This window comes from Emydura macquarii, unplaced genomic scaffold (genome assembly GCF_026122565.2).
Source record: "Emydura macquarii macquarii isolate MOO-44397 ecotype Brisbane River unplaced genomic scaffold, CSIRO-AGI_Emac_v2 contig_1692, whole genome shotgun sequence".
NCBI classification, from domain to species: Eukaryota; Metazoa; Chordata; order Testudines; family Chelidae; genus Emydura; species Emydura macquarii.
The window spans coordinates 2,568,046-2,587,851 of NW_027131829.1; the positions used below are offsets into that span (position 1 = coordinate 2,568,046).

Consider the following 19,806-nt stretch of genomic DNA (forward strand, 5'->3'; position numbering starts at 1 on the left):
TGTAATGCACAAGAGAGGAAAGAGGCAGCCCAAGGATGGGGCAGAAGCTGAGATAGGCATGCGTGGAAGGGAACCTTAACTCTTGCATCTCCCGGTATTCTGTCATTTGAACTGCGCAGGGAGACATTGCATTCCTAGCTTCTTACGGCATCTCTTCTAACATGATTTTAAAAATAGAGGGCTGGTTGAAAGTTTTCAGTTGAAACTGTTTTTCTACGGGAAACTGGGGTTGCAATAATTTTTTTTTTGTGTAAAAAGCGTCTGTTTCCTGTGAAAAGTGTTGATTTGCATCAAAAGCCCAAACTCTTGAAAACCAAAATATTTTGATTTGGAAATGTTGCCACAGTATCTCACGGGAGCTGTAGTTCAATTGCCTCATGTCCCCATTCTCCTCCATGGGATGGGCTCCCTGGCTGGACTACGTCTCCCATGATGCACTGCCTCTCCTCTCCAAGAATGGGGGAGGAGCTCCCACCCTTGCTGCTCCTAGCTATTTGTCTGCAAAGCATTTTCTGCTGTCAGGACTGGATATTCACCGTGGCAACAGACCAACTTAGTTATGTGAAGGGAATTAAAAAGTATAATTGCAGAATACTGTAAAAGGCAGCAAAAATGGCTGAGACACAAAAAATAGCTGGATCCACAACTGTTTTCTTTTCCAAATGTTAAGGCGTTTTTTGGACTAAGGATAAGGAAGGAGGTAGTGTTTCAATGACAAATTCCTTCATGTGCATTGTTCCACCAGCAACTCCTATGCATGCCAGCACCGTATCTAAGCTGGAAAGGATGCAGTAAAACCACAAAGTGGCAGAGCTTCTTTCTTCCTCTGACTGGTTAATCAAAACCAACTGCTTTAAAATATTTCCTCCCAAAACCTAATACTGATGGTAGTCCTTGGTGATGATCCCCACAGGCGCAGCTGACAGAGTGGGTGGTACTGAAGCCATGATACAAGTCATGGCAAAAGAGTTGGGGCTTTTTATTCATTCTAAAAAACAGAGGCGGAAATGTTCAAATGCACAAAAATGTCGCCCAGAGTGGATGAAAAGTGTATGTCTTTGACTCTTTCATAACTCAAAAACGGATGAAGAAATTTGGATGAAACTTTCAAAAAATCTTTGTTTTTGAGCTAAGCCACAATATTGAAAGATTCTGTCCGGAAGGTAAATGTTTCAAAAACTCATCAGCGTATGAAAATAGCAAATAAGAGCAGCTAGCTCTTACCGAGTACTTTTCATCAGTAGATATCATAGAGCTTTATGTAGGAAATCAGTATCGTTATCCCCATTTTACAAATGGGAAACTGAGGCATAGAGAGGGGAGGTAACCTGACCAAGGTCACCAAGCAGGGGAGGAAATCCAGGCCTCTTGAGTTCCTGCCCAGGCCACAACAATTTTACAACCTTAACTACAGGGGTCACTACATCGCAATAAACTCTCTAGAAATACAATGGCCAGCTTTCTCAGTGGGCTCTCTTATATGCTTCCCATGTATGCTCAGGAACTGCAGGTCGCACACCATGGCTGTCTCCTTATTTAGCGATGCTTCATGAATAGAGCAACAGAGGACAGTGGATCCTCATTTGGGTGCAATTTGAGATATTGATTTTGATCTACAGAGTCCTAATAAATGTGCTGACTCTTGGTTATCTGCAAGCCCATCTACTCTACAAAAACACTGGAGTCAAGGGACCTGCTTAACACAGGATGTCCCTTGAGCTGGTTACAACACAGTTTTACCTTGTTTACTGTAGACAAAACCTTAACCACGGAGCAAAGTGGGCTAAAGCCATGGGCGTTTCTCCTGACTCAGATCTGTTTGTACTGAAGATTGAACCTGAGGTATATCTACACTGCAATATAAGACCCACAAGCACATCTACAAGCCTGGGCCAGCCAACTTGGGCTCTTGGGGCTCAGGTTTCAGGACTATCAAACTGCAATGTAGACATTCAGACTCAGGCTGGAGCCGGGGCTTAGAGACCCCATGAGGGCAAGCGTCTCAGAGCCTGGGTTCCTGCCCAAACGTCTACACTGCAATTTTTATCCCTGCAACCCAAGCCCGAGACAGCTGACCTGGGCTTTAAGATTCGGTGTTGCAGGTTTTTTATCACAGTGTAGACATACCTCTAGGGGCTGCTTCCTTCCCTATAACCCACCCAACTACTGCGATGTGCTCAGTGACTAAGATCTCGGAGCTGAGGAGAGGGTATGGTTAGAACAGGCCCCTTTACTCTGGCACTTGCTTCCCTCATTGTCTGACACAGCCCAAATCTGCCGATCTTCCAGACACCCTCCAAGATCCAAGAGTTTCCTCAAGCTTCCGGCAGGGTCTTTTGAGAGAAGGCAGGATGAGGGGTAGTTAGTCCTTTTGAGTTAGCCATGTGTCTACTGGCTGCTTCAGGAACCGCGTGGCTTTTAACATATGTAAATATACCAAGGAATGCAAGGGGCTGTAAATGACTGTAAGATGGAAGCTCCTCACCTGTGCGTGATGGTTTTCAGCAGGCCCCAGAAGGTGGGCTGGGGAAGGGGTGCACGGCCACCTGTTTTTTTCCCTTTTCCTCCAGCCTCTGTTTTTATGTACTTTGCCTTCAGTCCATGCACAAACACAGCCTCTAGTGCACAGCAAAGGGCATTTGCGTCGTCATCATCACTGGTTACAAAGGCATCGGAGGTTACATATTGTTTCTGCAATCCCTTGATAGAACTCACCAATTGTTTCTTGATCAACTACAGGATAAAAAGCGTGGATGTGTGTTATAAAAACAAGCTCACTTAGAAAAAGATCCCTTACAACACAGCTCTCTCTCACACTGATGAAAACAGACTCCATATTATTTTTGTGAGGCTCTCGTGTTACAGGTTTTCCTTTTGTCCACACTCAGTGACCCACTACTTGAGCCTGGAGCACGCTCACTTCAGCGCTTCCCCATCTACAGCCAATTTGCTTGAAAGAAAAATCATTTCTTTCCCAGGCTATGTCTTCATTAGACACGCTGCAGCTGCACCGCTGTAGTGCTTCGGTGTAGGGGTTCTCCCATTTCTGTAGTTAATCCACCTTCCTGAGAGGCACTAGCTAATTCAGTGGAAGTGTTTTCTGAGGCAGGTGGGGAGCAGAGACCTCCGCTTATTGTACTTGCTTCTTGTGCTGTGACCGTGTCCATCGTCTTGCCCCACATATCCTCCCTCCATTTGCCTGTCTCATCCTTCTGGTACATCTTGCAACATCCTACATCGTGAGCTCTTTGGGGTACAGAATGTCATTTTACTGCCTGATCCTTGATAGGCACGGGGGGCCCGAGTGCCATAAAATAATACATATTTTACACACGTATTCTATATGAATAATTCTGTTCGAGGACTAAATTAGGCACAAAACTTTAATCCCAATGTTTGTAGCTAACTTACTAAAATGTTGTTTCTAAACATGTACAGATGCCAAAGATTGTGTAAAAAAACCACACTGGCTCCTAGCATCTCTGTAATAATGTTCCTTTGCACTATTCTAACACAATGCTTGTGCCCTGGAATAAACATTTGTTGAGAGCCTAGATTAGGATAGCTATACATATGCCAGCAACCCCTCCTAGTGGAGACAGTTTATATTGGCAAAAAAACCCACCAACCCAACCTTTGCTGATATAGTTTATACTGATTTGCAGAGCAAAATAGCTATACCACTAAAAGCACTTTTTTGTCTGTGTCAAGAGCAGGGCTTTTGCCTGAACTGAAATGTCATTTAAAAAAAAAAAAAAAAAAAAGACACACACCCTGTGATGGTATGCAGAACTCCTGGGATATTGCCTGGTAGTTTTGATACCACTGAGCCCTCTTTGTTTTCAGCTCACACTGTGATGTTGTGACAAACCACAAACCTCTGACAGGTATTGCACTTACACACACAGCAATTCACAGGCAGGGACCACACCAGTCTTAGTTCAATGAATGCTTCCCAGCCACTCCTGGACTAAGAACAAAGAAACTCCAGCTGGCTCCCCAGCCCAAGACCTCACGATTGTACCATTTTACCCCAGTCAAAAAGCCTGACCAGTGAAGATTAATACCTAGTCCGCCCTCCTCTCAAAGTGGAAGGAGCGTGCACCATCTGTTGCTACTGCACAGAGTTTGTTTAAACATTTCACTCAAAAACACATTGGTTAAGATAAAACATTAAACAAGTTTATTAACTACAGAAAAATAGATTTTAAGTGATTATAAGAAGCAAGTGTAAAGAGATTAAAAATAGTTACCAAATGAAATAAACATAAGATCGCAGTCTACATACTAACATGATTTGCATTAGCAATGTCTCACCCTTGTTAGCTGATACAAGCAGTTTCTTAAATGCAGGCTGGGGGCAACCTTCCCTGCCTGGGACCCCCCTCCCCACTTTCAAAGTACTTTTCTCTTCCAGAAGATCCTTCAGGTATTCAGTTGTATGGGAGTGGAGCCCCGTGATGATGTCACTTCCCCCTTTTATAGCTTCTCCCAGGTTGCTGGGAGGATCCTTTGTATGGGATGTGGGGGCCGCTCCCATTGGTCAAGCAATGTTCTATAGTCTACATGCTTCCTCTGTGAAGTCTCTACTGTAAACAATCCCTGTAAGTGGAATCTATTCTTGAATGGATGAGAAAGAGCCATTAACACTGTCTGGCCACTCCACTCTTTGTTCTTGAAAGGCTGTTTGTGGGAGTTTCCCGCCTTGCAACATGTTCTAACCGCATATTCAACAATGTTTCATAACTTCACATACAATGGTAGCAACATACAATCCAACAAGATATTAATGCTCAGCAGATCAAGACTTTTAAAATAATACCACACATGGCGTACCTTGTACAGAATATATAATTACATGACATTGGTGAATGCGGGGGTTTTGGGGTGTTGTTTTCAGACACAGGCTGTCACACACCCCTAATCTGCATTGTTATACTGGCAAAAGTTTCTAGCGTAGAGCGGGCCGAGCATTTACAACCATGTTGGCAGCCTCAAGCTAATTGTCAGTCAGTTAACCTGAGCTATATCAAAACTCTAGTCAGACAGGCCCTGAGAGAATCAGCTCGGACTCACTCACCTGTATAACTGCCTTGGGATCAGATCCATTTTCAGCGGTGTGACTGGAATGCATTTCAACTCCTACTGCCACCCAGCTCTGATCACATGACACCTGTGGGAAAACAAAGGAGGAAGATTTTCACTTTAATACCGTAACTTCTTCACTTCTTATTCACCTGCCACACAACAGGGTGTGCAGATCACAGCCAGATCGCTCGTTGACCTGGATGCTGTTAGATTTACAGGTGCACTCTGCGTGCATTCACATAGTTTCAAACAAAAGTCAGAACATGCTGACCGATGCCAGTCCTAAATACTCTCCCCGGGGACCATGGAACATTCCCCGTGCATTTACCACTCAAGCAAGAGCCTGACATAGTAGATGGGCTGGAGATTGGGCTCAGGGTCTTCCCTGTTCTGATAGAATCTGAGCCCAACCTTCAGCTGAGGACCTGCCATCTCTTAAACAGGCAAATCTAGGAATTTACTTTCAATCTCATGCTCCTTGAAGTAGGACTGCTTTGTGTTCTTTTCCTGTACAGTGCCTAGCACAATGGGTGCCCCAGTCATGGACCAACACCCTTGGCATTACCATAATAGAAATAAATTAACAACTGTGTTAAAAGAGCCCCAAATAGTCTATTCTGCTATGATGCTGTAGGCAGAAGGACTTCTACATGCCATGTAAAACGAGCCCTGGATACAGAAAGACACCCACTGGGGAAACACAGCCCTCTGCTTTGAGATCCCCCCTTGGGTCCTCGGCTCTGTTGGTTCCAAAGCTTGAACAGACACTCGAGTCCCGGGAAAAGCAGCTCTAGGGAAAAGAAGGCTGCTCCAAGAGCGCGGAGTAGTCTGGGTTCACATCGAAGAACACTTCACACCCGAGTCTGCTCCTGAAATTTCAGTTTGCTGCACCTGAGTGCCACACAAACCAGGAGACTGGCTGCAGGACTTGGGCCCGACTTGCTGCAGAGCACACAGGGCCTTGCCTGCAAACAGGGAAATAATTAGTGACCCTCCCAACTTACAAAGATGGTGCTGCTCACAGAAGGAATATACTGACAGCCTCAGCAACAGCAGAGGTGAGGACACGGTGATGCAGCCTTCAGGGCCGGCTGCACGAGGCTCCCTGGTCCCCAGGGACGTACATGCTGGTGCAGCCCAAGCTGAAGACCATTGCCTCATTTCTATTTGCAGCGAGCTGACTAGATGACAGCTAGTACAGGTACGTCTGCATCGGATGCAAATCACAGCTGCAGGATAGATGTATGCTTAGCGAGAAGTGGGCCAAACTTCAAACAGCGAATACTCAGGCGCACTCTACGACAGCCTGCCACTGCGGAGGCAGCCAGCTCAGTCTGGATCTGAAGAGTCTTAGGCAAGAAGTGGAAAGAAAACTCTGCAGCGAGAAACTCTGGCCTCATTCCCAGCTGGTCAGAACTTCCGAGAGATTCTCATGGAAAACTCGTGGTCTCCACTGCAGTCTTGTCACAAGGTTTCCTAAACCCTTTGCACTGCTATCGAAAAGGCTGTGTGTGGTGATCACAAGAGGTGCTTTAACCTCTGCCCCTGTGTTTAATCTGTTGTTTATTTCTGACCTGTGAGGAGAAAGCACATGGAGACAAAGCCTAGAGGACAGGAACAGCACCAGAGACCTAGAGATAACTGTCACTGTTGTATGCACTGCGCTAGCGCTGAAAAGATTCAGTCAGGATCTGAGCACCACTGTGCTAGGCCCTGCACAAGCTGGCATTGTCCCTGTCCCAACATGTGAGCATGCCACTGGACCATCGGCGGCACAACGGTCTCGTCTCTTCAGGAATTGGCGCCACCAGCCACAAATGCAATGTGAAAGAGGTGATGCAACCCTACCCCCCCACTGTCATTCCCAAAACCAGGGGTATGGCCACGTCGGAGAGTGCAGCGTGAAAGCAGTCTGGGTTATCCTATGGTTTCCATGGCAGCCATAAAATCCCGAGTTGACCCAAAAGCCCTATTTCACCTGCATGGATCCTGAAGTCACTCAGTACAACAAGCCCGGGCTACTTCCACACCAAGCCAGGTGGCAATTCCGTCGACTCTGATGGAAACCAGAGATGCAGCCAAGTGGTCTCTACAGCACAGTTATTCCCAGTTTAACCCATCTCAGTGTTGCTACCTCTCATGATAGGATCATGATTCATGCTAGTGTTTTCCTTAAAGGTCTGGCTCAAGGGGTCACATGGGAATCAACTTTAAAGAAAAAAAAATGTCTAGTCCTTACAGTGGTACAGACAAGTTGGAAACGTGTACTCGAAAGGCTCAGAAACAGAAGGCAAGTACAAAGAACTCCAGATGTATTATTTTTTAATCTCATTGACTGGAAGGGCCAGACTTGTGATTTCTGAACGCTTGTGGTTGGCAATGCTGCCTAGGGGACTGTCAAGCGGGGGGACAAAATCAAGTGAATCAACCTTTGGAACAGAGTTCTTTGAACTTGTGGCCCACTGGTTCCTTGGTGATACTTCAACCAATGCCATCTTCTCCTGTTGGAACCTGCCAGGGCTAAGTGCTGTTTCTCTGCCCCTCAGCTCCCACAAAGACTCAACTATTTGCAGGGTCCTGGTGATGATATCCAGCTCAGCTCTTGGCCCTGGTTTTCAGTAACTCAGATCTCAGCAGCTGTCCAAGCCCCACGTGGAGCTCTCAAACAAAGCCTCTGAAAGAAGCTCATCAGCTACATCTGAAAACACTCCACCCAGCAAGCCATCCCTTGGTTCGCACTCAACTCGCCCACAGAACTTACTATAGCTGTGTCCATGAAGGAGCTAGTGCTTGCAGTCTTATTATGTGTTGCCATCGCCTGTAGGAGCTCCAATCACGGAGCAGGATTCCCTTGTGCTAGGTGCTGTACAAACACAGAATAGACAGTCCCTGCCCTCAAGAACTCAGCTTCCTAGTCACTACTTTCTAAGACCACTTTTTGACTCACTCACCTCCATTCACTCACATTGTTCCTTGAATTCCAACTGGCCTGTCAGAAAAGGAGCTGGTCTTAAAAAAATAAAGACTGAAGTAAATAAATCATAATAAATCATGTGGTACAGGAAAAAATCCAGCTCCCGTTTATTATTTATCAATCTTATAAAGTGCATCAGGGTGCACACTTGACAGACTGTACTTGGGTCCACACCCTACTGTGATAATCTTTCTACCAAGTGTGTCTTGGGAGGTATCATCTGAAAACTCACAGTTTGCTGCTCAGGACTGTCCTGATAAGATCTGTGGCAAAATTTTATGAGAAGTTATAAGACTTCCCTGTATAATGTTATTGGCATGTGTTCCAAACCACAAGGAAGTTGGCAAACAGGCCTGTCCCAAACAAAGGAATGTGTGCTCTGCTCCATTTGCAGAGTGAGTCTAATTTATAATAGTCAGCATCACCGAGGAGGAAGGGAAACAAAAAGCAGCTTTAACAAGTGAGGGAAGCAACAGGGAACATCCTTTCCTACAGACTCTCTGTCTCCAAAATCTTAGCTTGAAATGTTTTCCAAGGGAGGACTGATGTTATAAAAATGGGGACAATGACCTCAAACCACCCCCCCCTTCCTCTTTGCCCATCGATTCACCGCACCAGAAGGAACTAGGGTGACCAGATGTCCTGATTTTACAGAGACAACCCCGATATTCGGGGCATTGTCTTATATAGGTGCCTATTACCTCTGCCACACACCCCACCCCATCCCTCCCCGATTTTTCACACTTGCTATCTAGTCACCTTAGAAAAAACAAAGTACCCATTGAACTGGGAAAGGGGTCCTGACCTAAGAAGTTTGGTCAAACTGCTGAGAGCATGTGGTGAGAAAAATTTTGCTTTTAATTTAATAGCTCGTTAAGATATGCACCAGTCGCATTTTATCTTTATTTTTCTTGTAACCATTCTGACTTTTATGCTCATTGCTTGTATTCACATAAAATCTCTCTTTTTGTAGTCAGTAAACTTGTTTTATTGTTTGATCTAATCCATTGTGTTTGAACTGAATGGTTTAGAAAACTCCATTTGCGGTAACAAGATGTGTGCATATCATTTCTTTTAATAAAATGATGGGCTTTATAGAAGCTCATATTGTCCAGGAGAGCAGTACAGGACACACATTTTTAGGGGAAATCTAGGGCTGCAGTGTGTTGGGGTCACCCTGCAATATAACCAAGGCTGGTATGAGCCAAGGTGTGGTTGGCTGGCTGAAGGCACGCACGCACGCATGCATGCACGCACGCACACACACACCTGGGACTGACTTGCATGCTGGAGGCGGTTTGTGAGCAGTCCAGGTTGGAGGCTACAGAAGCAAGGCATTGTAAAGGGCACCCCAGGTTAGAGGGCAGGGGTGACACAGCTACTCATTAGTCTGGATTGTACCTGGGCACATCACACACACATTGCTTAATCACACACACAAAACCACTTTTCCAGGGAAGAAAAAGATCATCCTCATTGATAATCACTCCCTCGGGGAAATGTGAATTATTTCCGTTCAAAAGGGTACAGCCTCCTGCTGGCAAAATGGAATCTCTGACCTGAAGAACAGGGCAGGTACACTGATAACAATCAGGTTAGCTGACACAATACCAACCATGACTTACATGGTTTGATGGCATGACGATGAGTCTAATTTATGATGCTCAGCAGTGACTGCCAAGTTGTGGCCAAACACAGCTCAGTTTTGTAACACAAATGCCCTCTGAATGAGCAGCAGGGCACTGCTATTTCTCACATAGACCTGACATACAGCATCAGCCTGGAGCTTGTGAGACTGATGGAGCCACAGATACTGTATCCCTTTGCAAACCTGATTAATTTGAATGGACTTTTCGAAACACAGTATTTAAAACAGAAGAAGGCGTGAGGCCCTGGGTATCTCACATCTGAATGGGCTCCTCGGTTGGGGAGGGAGAGAGACAAGCCCTGAGGCCCAGATCCATAAAAGCATTTAGGTACCTAACTCTCAATTGATTTCAGTGGGAGTTAGGTGCCTGAATACTTGTGAGGATCTGGGTATTAGTGTCCCATATTGGGGAATGGGGCAGGGGCTTCTCTGGGAGGTTGGAAGGCTCTCGTGGTCAGATTTCCACAAGGACAAAGCATCCAACAGCTCCCATGGAGAGCAATGGGAGCCGCTCAGTACTGGGCTCTTTTGAGAATCTGGCCTCTGGTGTTTCACACTGGGGTGGAGCTGCTCTAAAGCTTTTTTAACGCCTCAAACATGGGACCATGTGAATTTTCTCCCCCTCTGCTTGGCTGGCACTAACCGGCACAGGATGGACCCTAGCAATCATTCCTAGAGAATACAAGCCCTCCCCTGAACATCTTCCCACAAGGCGACACACTGAATAAGGGGCACATTTATGGAAATGCTGCCAGGCTCATTTGGTGTTCAAGGTAAATAGTTTAGAAGAATTCTACGTCCCTGAATTAATGATGAGACTGTTCTGTGGTCTGCATTACACAGCTGGGCAGACAAGATAATCAGAGTGCTCCCTTTTGGCTTTATAATCTGTTCATCTCTGAATAGCGATGGGCTCCAGAGACAAACCCAAACACCTCACACTCCATTCCAAAGCCACTCTTATATCAACCAAACTACACAGCTGCTGATTCTGCAGTCGGGTGCACAATTTGCATTTTGTAGAACTTTTCAAACACACACACACACACACACACACACAGAAAACAGTTTAGAAAACCTGTTGCCGATCCAGGCAACAGCACTGTGCCAGGCAGTCTGGAAAGCAATAAAAACCCTACAAAAGTATTCCAATTAGTTCCGGTTATCCACAACTATGACTATTGAACTGATTTAAAAGAGTAAGATTCAGAATGGAGTGCCCAAATCTAACAAACCTGTACAGGAAATTGGCACATGATTTCTCTGTTAACAATCAACTGTCAGACCAAGAAAGCTAGGACCACATAAGGAAAGTAGAATTAAGATCAACCCTACTGAATTCTCTTACCTTAGGATGCGGAGACTGATATTAAGAGACACAAAGAAGCCCTGGTACATATGGATTAGCCAAGCCAAATGGATTTCTGAATTCTAAAATATGAACTTATCTGACCAGTAAATAGACTTCAGACTTGTTAAAAAGGATATTATCAAAAAAGAGGCCGGACTCTTCGCAGCGGATTTCCTTCCCGGAGACAGGCTCCTGGATGAACTCACACAGAATGGCTTCCCTGTTTTAAACCACACTGCTGACCAGGAGCTGCTCAGACTGTTCAGATGGAAAACAATAACCGATGATGACAGTGTTACCCAGTGACTCAAAGCCTGGAAACAGAGCCAGTCATTTTCCAAGCATGAGCACCTTGGAAGTTATTTATCCTCCACCCAGAGAAAATTAAGGTGCTTACCCAGCAGGCAGAGCAAACAGCTTTCCTGCTGTCAGTGCTGCCCTCTTCTCCGCCCACAGTGACAAGGAATAAGTTGTTGTCAGTACCGATAGACAAGCACACAGACTGGGCGGCGTGGCTAAGCTGCTGCCACTTGGGTCTGCCACAATTGCAGACTTGAGTTCTAGTCCCAGCTCTGCCCGAATTGCAAACTCGCTTAGAATATGTAAGTGATACTTGCCTGCCTCCCACAACAGGGAGCACAAGACCTTCCTCAATAGCAAAGGTTGTGGAGTGCATAGAAATATCAGCCCAGGACAGTGGAAGAAGCAAAACTGCCTAGTTCCTAGCAAAGCACACATCCCCCTTGGCTAAAAGATATTGTGAGGGAACGCTCTCACGCACCACAGCTGCCTGTGCGATCCTGAAGTACAACACTGAGGGCTGCAGGACAGTCCTTTCAATTTGCGGGCCGTCCCACCACAAACTGGGGGGGAAGTGACAGCCATAGCATGGGCGGGGAGCACATGCAGCTGGCGCTCATGACCCTAACAGACCCAGTGGCCATGTCCAAAAGGAGTTAGAAGTGAAGCATGGCCAGCTCTGAAGCAGGAGAGATCAGACTCCACACAGGAGGGGAGTGACTGCTGGAAAGGACAGGACAGGACAGGACTTTCATCTGACGTTCAGAAGGGAAGGAGTGAGAGGGCTCTTCACCCTCCTGAGGAGGGACAGCTCCAAAGCCAGCAAGTGTGCACGAGCTGAGCGACCGATGCTTGCATCATCGCTCTGAGGTCAACTTAGCCACCAAGACAGCACTTGACCGACAAGCGCGGTGGTGAACAAAGAATCGCTTCCAGCTGCTAACGAAACCAGCATTTTCAGCTTAAAATGCCGCAGCCACAACTGCAAGCACGCGAAGCCCACCGGCCTGCACAAATGCTCACTGCACCGCAGAGGCTCATCATCCAGGACTGCAGAGTGAAGCCCCCAAGAGACAGGACGTGCAGAGCTGGGGAGGAACACTCAACGGTGCCTTTAATTATGTGATCACGTAACAACATTTCTCAAATACAATAAAAGGAGAGTTTTCTTTATAACATTACAAGCACACGTAATCTGTAATCTGCAAGGGCTAGAGGTAAGGGGAAATTATGTGGCCTGTGTTATACAGGAGCTCAGACTGGACAAGGACAGTAATCCCTTCGGACCTTGGAGCCTATGAACTCAGAGTTCCTGTGTTCCCACTGTGGCCTCGTGGAGTCAATAAAAGAACTGATATGGAGAGACCAGATAAAACTGGCAAATTCCACAGCATTACAATTAGGTTTTCCTCTATCTGCAGGGTGACGTGGGTTATACAATGTATTTTTGTCTGCAACTCCACAACTATTGGGCTGGAGATTTTCTTCTATGATCTTATACGTTATCTAACATCCTACAGAAGTTTGATTGGATTAGCGGAGATCACATAATTTGAGAGTGCGCTGTGATATACACGGCAGGAGGCAGTTAGGATTAAACCATCAACCCTATCTCTGCATTTCCTGTCTTGCATAAGAAAATGCTCAGCTTTGCCATGGGAATAGTCATTTTAAGCATGGAATTTCCTCATTAAAAAAATATTGGAAGTACAAAGAAACCCAAAAGAAGTTACAAAAATACTAAGTTTGCGCATATGTTGGGTCCATGGCTGGGGCAGGGTGGTGTGTATGGAGTATGTCTGATTGAGATGCTCTGTAGTGCACGTATACATCCGTGTAGGGTCCATATCTAGGATCTGGCCTCTGACGTTGGTGTAACGTGCCTCAGGGGAGTCCATGCCTGGAGCAGGGTGTCTAGCTGAGATGTCATGTGGAGCATGTATATGTTTGACTATGTGTGTAGTTCACACGCTCTGCCTCTTGCACATTACATAATCTCTCTGAGCCTATGTACTGCAGGGACAGGCATGACAACTACCTACGAGAGACAGCCAGACAAAGCATAACTCAGACATGGACCCCACGTTAGGTACGTTCAATCCCACCTCTGTCTCTGTGCACATCATTACCGCATGCGCTACGCCTCCACAAGAAAGTGACAGAGCCTAAATCACCCAGCCAGCCTCGCCCTCTCCCCATAAAACAAAGTAACATCCATTCCAGCACGCTAGAGTGAAAGAGAAAGCCAGCCGGCAAGCACCGTAGACACACCTGTGCTGGCTCTCAGCGAGCTAGCGTGCTAAAACCAGTAGCACTGCTGAGGTCGCACAGACAGTGGCGAACAGCGCCCATGAGCTCAGGCAGGTGTATACTTGGTACGGCCGGTTTGTGCCGCCTGCGGCTACCCTGCTGTTTTTAGTGCACTAACTTGATGAGAGCTAGCGCGAGCACATCTGCGTGAGTTGGGAATCACACCCCGAGCTCCACATGCAGACGTAGCCTTAGAGCGAACTCAGACGTGGTGAAACTCCACCTGTGGAGAACAGAATTGATGCGTCCAATCTGCTGGGATCCTTGTCAGCGGAGCTTCATCCTGCTCCAGGCACTTCTGGGATACTAATCCCCTTGGAATGCAGCAGTGCCACTTGCCTGGCAGGTGAGTATTCCCGCATTCCAAGGGGATATTCTCCTTCTCCTCTTCCTCTGTCCAATCAGAACAAAAGAATGGGTGCTACAGCAATGATTGAAATCTGACATTGCAGCCCTGGCCCAGGGAAAACAGGTGGCCTGTATCTCTCTGCCAGCCTGGGGAAGTGAAGTGGGGGAAGGAGGGAGCCACTGTGGCTTTTTAAGCAGGATCTGGTGTTGGTACGCCCCAGAGAGTACAGAGTACAGTCTGCTCCATCAGACCAGAGGTATTCATCTTCACTCCCTGAAGACTTGCAGCAACGCCACTGTGATTCTTCTGCTGATCCAAGTTCCCTGGAGAATGCATGGGACGCCTTAGAGACTCTCTGCAGTTCACAGTGGGTTGGGAGGGGCCAGGATTAAAGACCAGGATCACCAAAAAGCTAAGAGGCTCTGCTTACTGGCACACTCCACTTGAACGGCCCTCACGTCCACGAGCACTTACGCTGGCAACTATCCCCACTGAACCACTTCGCCAGTTGAGCAGGGGTCTCAGTCAGGCCCCCCGTTAACTGACTTCACTATAATCCAATTCTTCTGCAGGAAGAGAATGTCATAACCGCTGCCTCTGTGCCCACTCAATTCCGCTCTAGAAAGGTTCCCTCCGAGACCATCTCCTGTGAGTGGCAGCGTCTCTGAGCCAGTGGGCTCAACGATTCGCCATCAGAACAGGGCTGTGCAGGGGCCACGGAGAACCACGTACTACTCAATCACAAGTAACGTGGTTTGGAGAGCAAGCACCCTGTGCCTTAAACTGCAAAGCTGAAGCTCCAGCAGCAAGATGGGCAAAGCAGAAAACAGAGCGGGGGGCCTGGTGACTTTCAGAACAATCCTTTGTGATCTCATGTAAAAGAAGTAGGAAAAGCCATATGAAGGTGGCAGGCCACGGTCCACTGAATGCGTCAATAGCAAAGAGCAAAGGAAAAGTCCCTTGTAAGAGAGCAATTAGCCGTGCCAAGGGCTGCTGGTAGAGTGTAGAACTGAGCTGCCAAATAGAGTAGAAAGCAACGGCTGGCAGAGAACCAGACTCGGTTCAGCTCTGACTGGTGACAGCACCCCATGCAAAACACTGCGATGTAGCTCTGCATAGTGGTTCCACCCCACTGCCGCCCCAAAGAAGTCTGTCACCTCGCAGCTAAGGAAATTTACTCCTCTCCTGGGACACAGTCTGACCTGTTCAGCACTTCCGTTAGCATCAGCTTGCAAAGCCTAAGGGAAGGCTGCAGCTGGGGATGGAAGACAGCCCAATACCATCTTTCAAAGCCCTGTTAGAGCTACAAGTGAGGACTTACCACAGCTGGGGGCGGTGGGGAAGCAACAGGGGAAGGGGAGAAGAATCAGCAATCTACAGCGGAGAAGTCAACACCAAGACAAGCTGACATACCACTCAGACTCTTTGCCTTAGGGCAAAGTTCATGGTTAGCACAAGGTTTGCAGCCTGATAACTCCAGTTTGTTAATGAGATGCTACTTGTGAAAAGAAAACACTGGATTCTTATTCAGCCATTGGGAGATGCAAGTATTCAATGGAAGAGCTGCCATGAGTCTAAGATCGGGAAGAAAATATAACACCCCTCAAGGATGAAGTTTGTGTGTAACAAAAGGATCGATCAGGGGGTGAATAACACCACAGATAAGTTAGACACAGAACAACCTGCATTGCTTGCTAAGCCAGATGCAATCAACCATCTGTTTTAATATGGCCAAATGCAAGGTCATACACCTACGAACAGTGTAACTTACTGGATGGGGACTGGACCCTGGAAGGCGGTCACTCTGTAATGCAGTGGTTCTCAACTTTTCCAGACTACTGTCTCCCTTTCAGGTGTCAGATTTGTCTTGTGTACCCCAAGTTCCACATCACTTAAAAACTACTTGCTTACAAAATCCAACATAATACAAACATGTCGTAGCACACTATTACTGAAAAGTGGCTGACTTTCTCATTTTACCATATCATTATAAAATAAATCAATTGGAATATAAATATCATATTGCCACCCAGGGCTGAAGAATGTAACTTAGCTTTGCAGCACCCCTTACAGCATGGGGCCTGGGACAATTGCCCTGCTTGCTACCTGCTAACACCGGCCCTGAACTTGTGACCCCCTAAAATCACCCTGCCACCTCCAGGTTGAGAAACACTGATCTAGAGGAGTTGAGTACCCCCTGAAAGACCGTGGCATACTCCCAGTGGCACACATATCCCTGATGTAGAGGTACCACTGGTGTAGACAAGTGCTAAGTCTACTTAGCTTATTGAAGACCAGGTGAAGAGGTGACTTGGTCACAGTCTGGAAGTACCTACACAGGGAGCTTTCTGATGCTAGTGGATTCTTTAACAGAATTACAAGATCTAGTGGGCAGTAGTTAAGAGTTAGAAAAATACTAAGTGGAAATAATTGTTAACAGGGAGGGTAATTAACCATCTGAACAGACCGTTGAGGTATGAGGTGGATTCTCCATCACCTGAAGTCATCAAATCAAGGCTGGATGCTTTTCTAAAAGATATGCTCTAATTCAGCCTTCAGTTATCAAATGTGATGCAGTGGATGAATTTCTAAGACTCGGATTATGCATCTGCAAAACACACATGGAGAGAAGGAGAGAGACATGGAGCTGAATTCGATGACAGCTTGTTGAGAGGAGAGACCAGAGAGCCAACAGTAGCAGGAGAAGAGGAGCCAGGAGAGCTGGGAGGCTGATATCTGTGGCATCCAGAGGAAAAACCTGGCTATCAGGGGCATTCAGGACAGAATTATTCTAATCAAGACAGTTGGCAAACCTACGTTGCTAGTTTATAAGCTCTTCAGGGCAGGAACCATGTCCGTCTCCGTGTTTGTACAGCACCTTGCACGATGGGATCCTGATCCTGAGTGGGTCCGTGGGGCATTACTCCAATCTAAGTAATGAACAGTAACAGATGTGCTCAATAAACTAACAGTTTACACAAGGGAGATACCAGCTCCATGCAAACCAAACACAACAAAAGAATCTGCCTGGGGATCTTTGTCGACTGTATTGTGAAAACCCTTAGACTCAATGCAGGTCCCCGAGTTGGCTGGTGGGGGGGTTTGCTGGGGGTGGCTTGGATTCAGAGTGACCTGCTCTTACACACTGATTTTCCTTTTCCCCCGTGGGATCCTCACACCACCCAACACCTCACCGAGCTCCAAGCAGCGCCACCTCCCCTTCGGCCATGCCGGGAGGCCGGGGCGGCCCCGCCACCCACACGGGGAAGCGACTGATGAAGGATTTGTCCCCTGCGGACACCCCAGCCCCGCAACGCAACCTGCTGGGTCGAAACCGAGCCGCTTTGTGTACGACCGAGCAAAGCCGGCCCTTGGGTGCTGCGGAACAGCAGTGCCGGTGTCGGCTCCTGGCAGCCGGGCCCGCTCAGCTCAGCCCAGCCCAGCCCAGCCGCCCCTGCCCCACCCCGGGGTGGGCCCAGGAGACCCAGCAGGGCTCCCCATGACACCCCTTAGCCGGGCACCTGCCTCGTCTGCACCCACCGCCGGCCACTTCCTGAGCCACTAAACCAGGGGCCGGCGGGGGGGGGGGGGGGGACAGGCAGGGCCATGGACTGAATGGGGGGGCAGGGGATGAGAGAGAAGAAAGGGGGGCTGGGAGGTCTATGGGGCGGGGGAGCCTGTGGGGGCAGGGAGGGGCTGAGAGAGGAGGGAGGTGGGCCAGGGAGGGGCTGAGGGGGTCTATGGGGCCGAGGCGGGAGGAAGGCCCCGGAAGGCGGCGGGGCGGGGCGGGGGCTGAGGAGGGGGCAGCGGCACCGGGGGCGCGCGCATTTACCTGGGCTGCGGCTCCGGCGGGGAACCCGGAAGTGCGGGCGCTGCCGGGAGCGCGCCCGTCGCCCCACGTGACCCGAGTCGGCCGAGGGGGCGGGGCCGGGGCCGGCGGCTGGCGGGGAAATCGCGGTGGGGACTCTCGGTGATGTCCCCGGACAGGGCGGGGGGAGCCTGCCCCTCCCCCCCCGCACCTCTCGGGGGTGGGGGGATCTATAGCGATAACCTGGGGCTGGCTGGGTCTAGAATGTGTGTGTGTCTGTCTGTCTGTCTGTGTGTGTCATGTGTCTGTCCTGTCTGTCTGTGTGTTTTAGTGTGTGTGTGTGTCTGTCCTGTCTGTCTGTCTGTGTGTTTTAGTGTGTGTGTGTGTTTTAGTGTGTGTGTGTGTGTGTGTCGTGTCTGTCCTGTCTGTGTCCTCTGTGTGTGTGTGTCTGTCCTCTGTCTGTGTGTGTGTGTCTGTCCTGTGTGTGTGTGTGTGTCTGTGTGTGTGGTGTGTGTTTCTATATCTATAACTATCTCCACACAGGGCCGGCCCAGCTGTGTCTGGCAGTGGGGTGCAGCTCTCTGTCTGGCCGAGGGGAAGCTGTCTGTCTGTCTGTCTCTGGGGTGTATCTGTGTAAGCCGGGAGGGGCTGTGCACGTGTGGACGCTATCCAGAGCTGTTAGCAGAAGTGGCTACAGGTCAGACTGCAGCGTGCCATGGAGCCGGAGCCGTGTGAAGTCTGTGTTTCGAGGGGCATCAGAGTGACGCTCCTGGGTCCAAAGGCAGTCAGGGCTCCCGCAGCCACCCTCCTGCAGAACCATCCTGCTCTGACAAACCAGCGTGTTCAGAAGTGCTGAGCGCTCCGGCCTGCAGCAACTCTGGGCGGGAGCTGTGGCGCCTCAGCCCCTGGGTCTGTGCAATTGGGAGGAGTGGGCACGGGGCTGGGAGAAAGGAGCTGCTGAAGTCTAGTCCTGCCTCTGCTACTGACTCGCCATGTGCCCTTGTGACACTCACTTCACCTTTCTCTCTGTTTTCCTGTCTGTAAAATGGGGTTAATGCATAATTCTCAGCCTCACAAGAGCATTGTGAAGATTAGCTGTGGCCTAGTGCATACAATGCTTTGGGACACCTGGGCTTTGCCTCTGTGCATCAATTTCCCCATCTGTGAAATGGGGATAATGATACTGACTACTTTTGAGATCTATGGAGGAAAAGACCCAGATAAGAGCTAGGTGTCATTATTATGTATTAGTAGCTGATTAGCATAAGTACTGGGCTTTGCACATAGAAAGAGCTACACAAAATGTTAAATTAGTTTGAAAAATCAGATGAGGTGTCTCAAGTTTGGAACCCAGTCATGGGCACTAACGATGGTGTGGTGATCAAATGAAGCTTTTCTAGCCAAATTATTATTATTGAGTAAATTGCCATTGAGCATTCCCCTTTGGTGTGGTTGTTCAGCTTATTGTTGGTCCCAACGTCACTGCTTGTTCCTGAGGTTGTTGGGGTGTGTGACGCAGACATGCCCAGGCAGGTATGGTCCTGTGTCTGACCATCAGCTCAATATTTCACCAAAGGGAGCCTTGGTGGCTCTTCCACAAACAAAGAACTAGCTGATTGTCATGGGTTATTGTGAGATTTTTTCATGGGAAATGGTTTAAGAAATATGTTAAATATAGATATTAGGTTTCAAAACTACTAAAATAAGACATGTCACCAAAGACAAAGTGCAGTCTCAGGGCTAACTCAATCAACACAGAACAGCTGACACCCATGGAGCCTGCCATGTTTGCTGTCTGGACCAGGTGTAGGCTTGAGGATTTACAAAGACAAAAGAACCCCAAGAAAAGTCTCTGAAATGGGGCCCCCCTGGTGAGTAAGCGACAATGGTCTGTAGCTGGGTAAGAGATGAAGAAAGAGCACAGATGTATCCATTACTGAGGAGAAACTCTGCCCGTGGCAGCATCTCATGCAAGGTG

The 19,806-nt window shown here is 48.1% G+C and overlaps 1 protein-coding gene across 1 annotated transcript in view; it reads right to left on the reverse strand.

Annotated features, from left to right (window-relative positions):
* PLEKHM1 (pleckstrin homology and RUN domain containing M1) overlaps positions 1–17,012 on the reverse strand; it is a 40,953-nt gene extending 23,941 nt beyond the window's left edge. Inside the window, exons 1-3 of the mRNA XM_067556281.1 lie at positions 16,838–17,012; positions 5,081–5,173; positions 2,486–2,733 (exon numbers count right to left, since the gene is read on the reverse strand). Of these exons, the coding sequence (XP_067412382.1) occupies positions 2,486–2,733; positions 5,081–5,134 (302 nt within the window). The 5' untranslated portion in view covers positions 5,135–5,173; positions 16,838–17,012. The remainder of the gene's footprint in view (positions 1–2,485; positions 2,734–5,080; positions 5,174–16,837) is intronic.
* Positions 17,013–19,806: the final 2,794 nt, after the last annotated feature.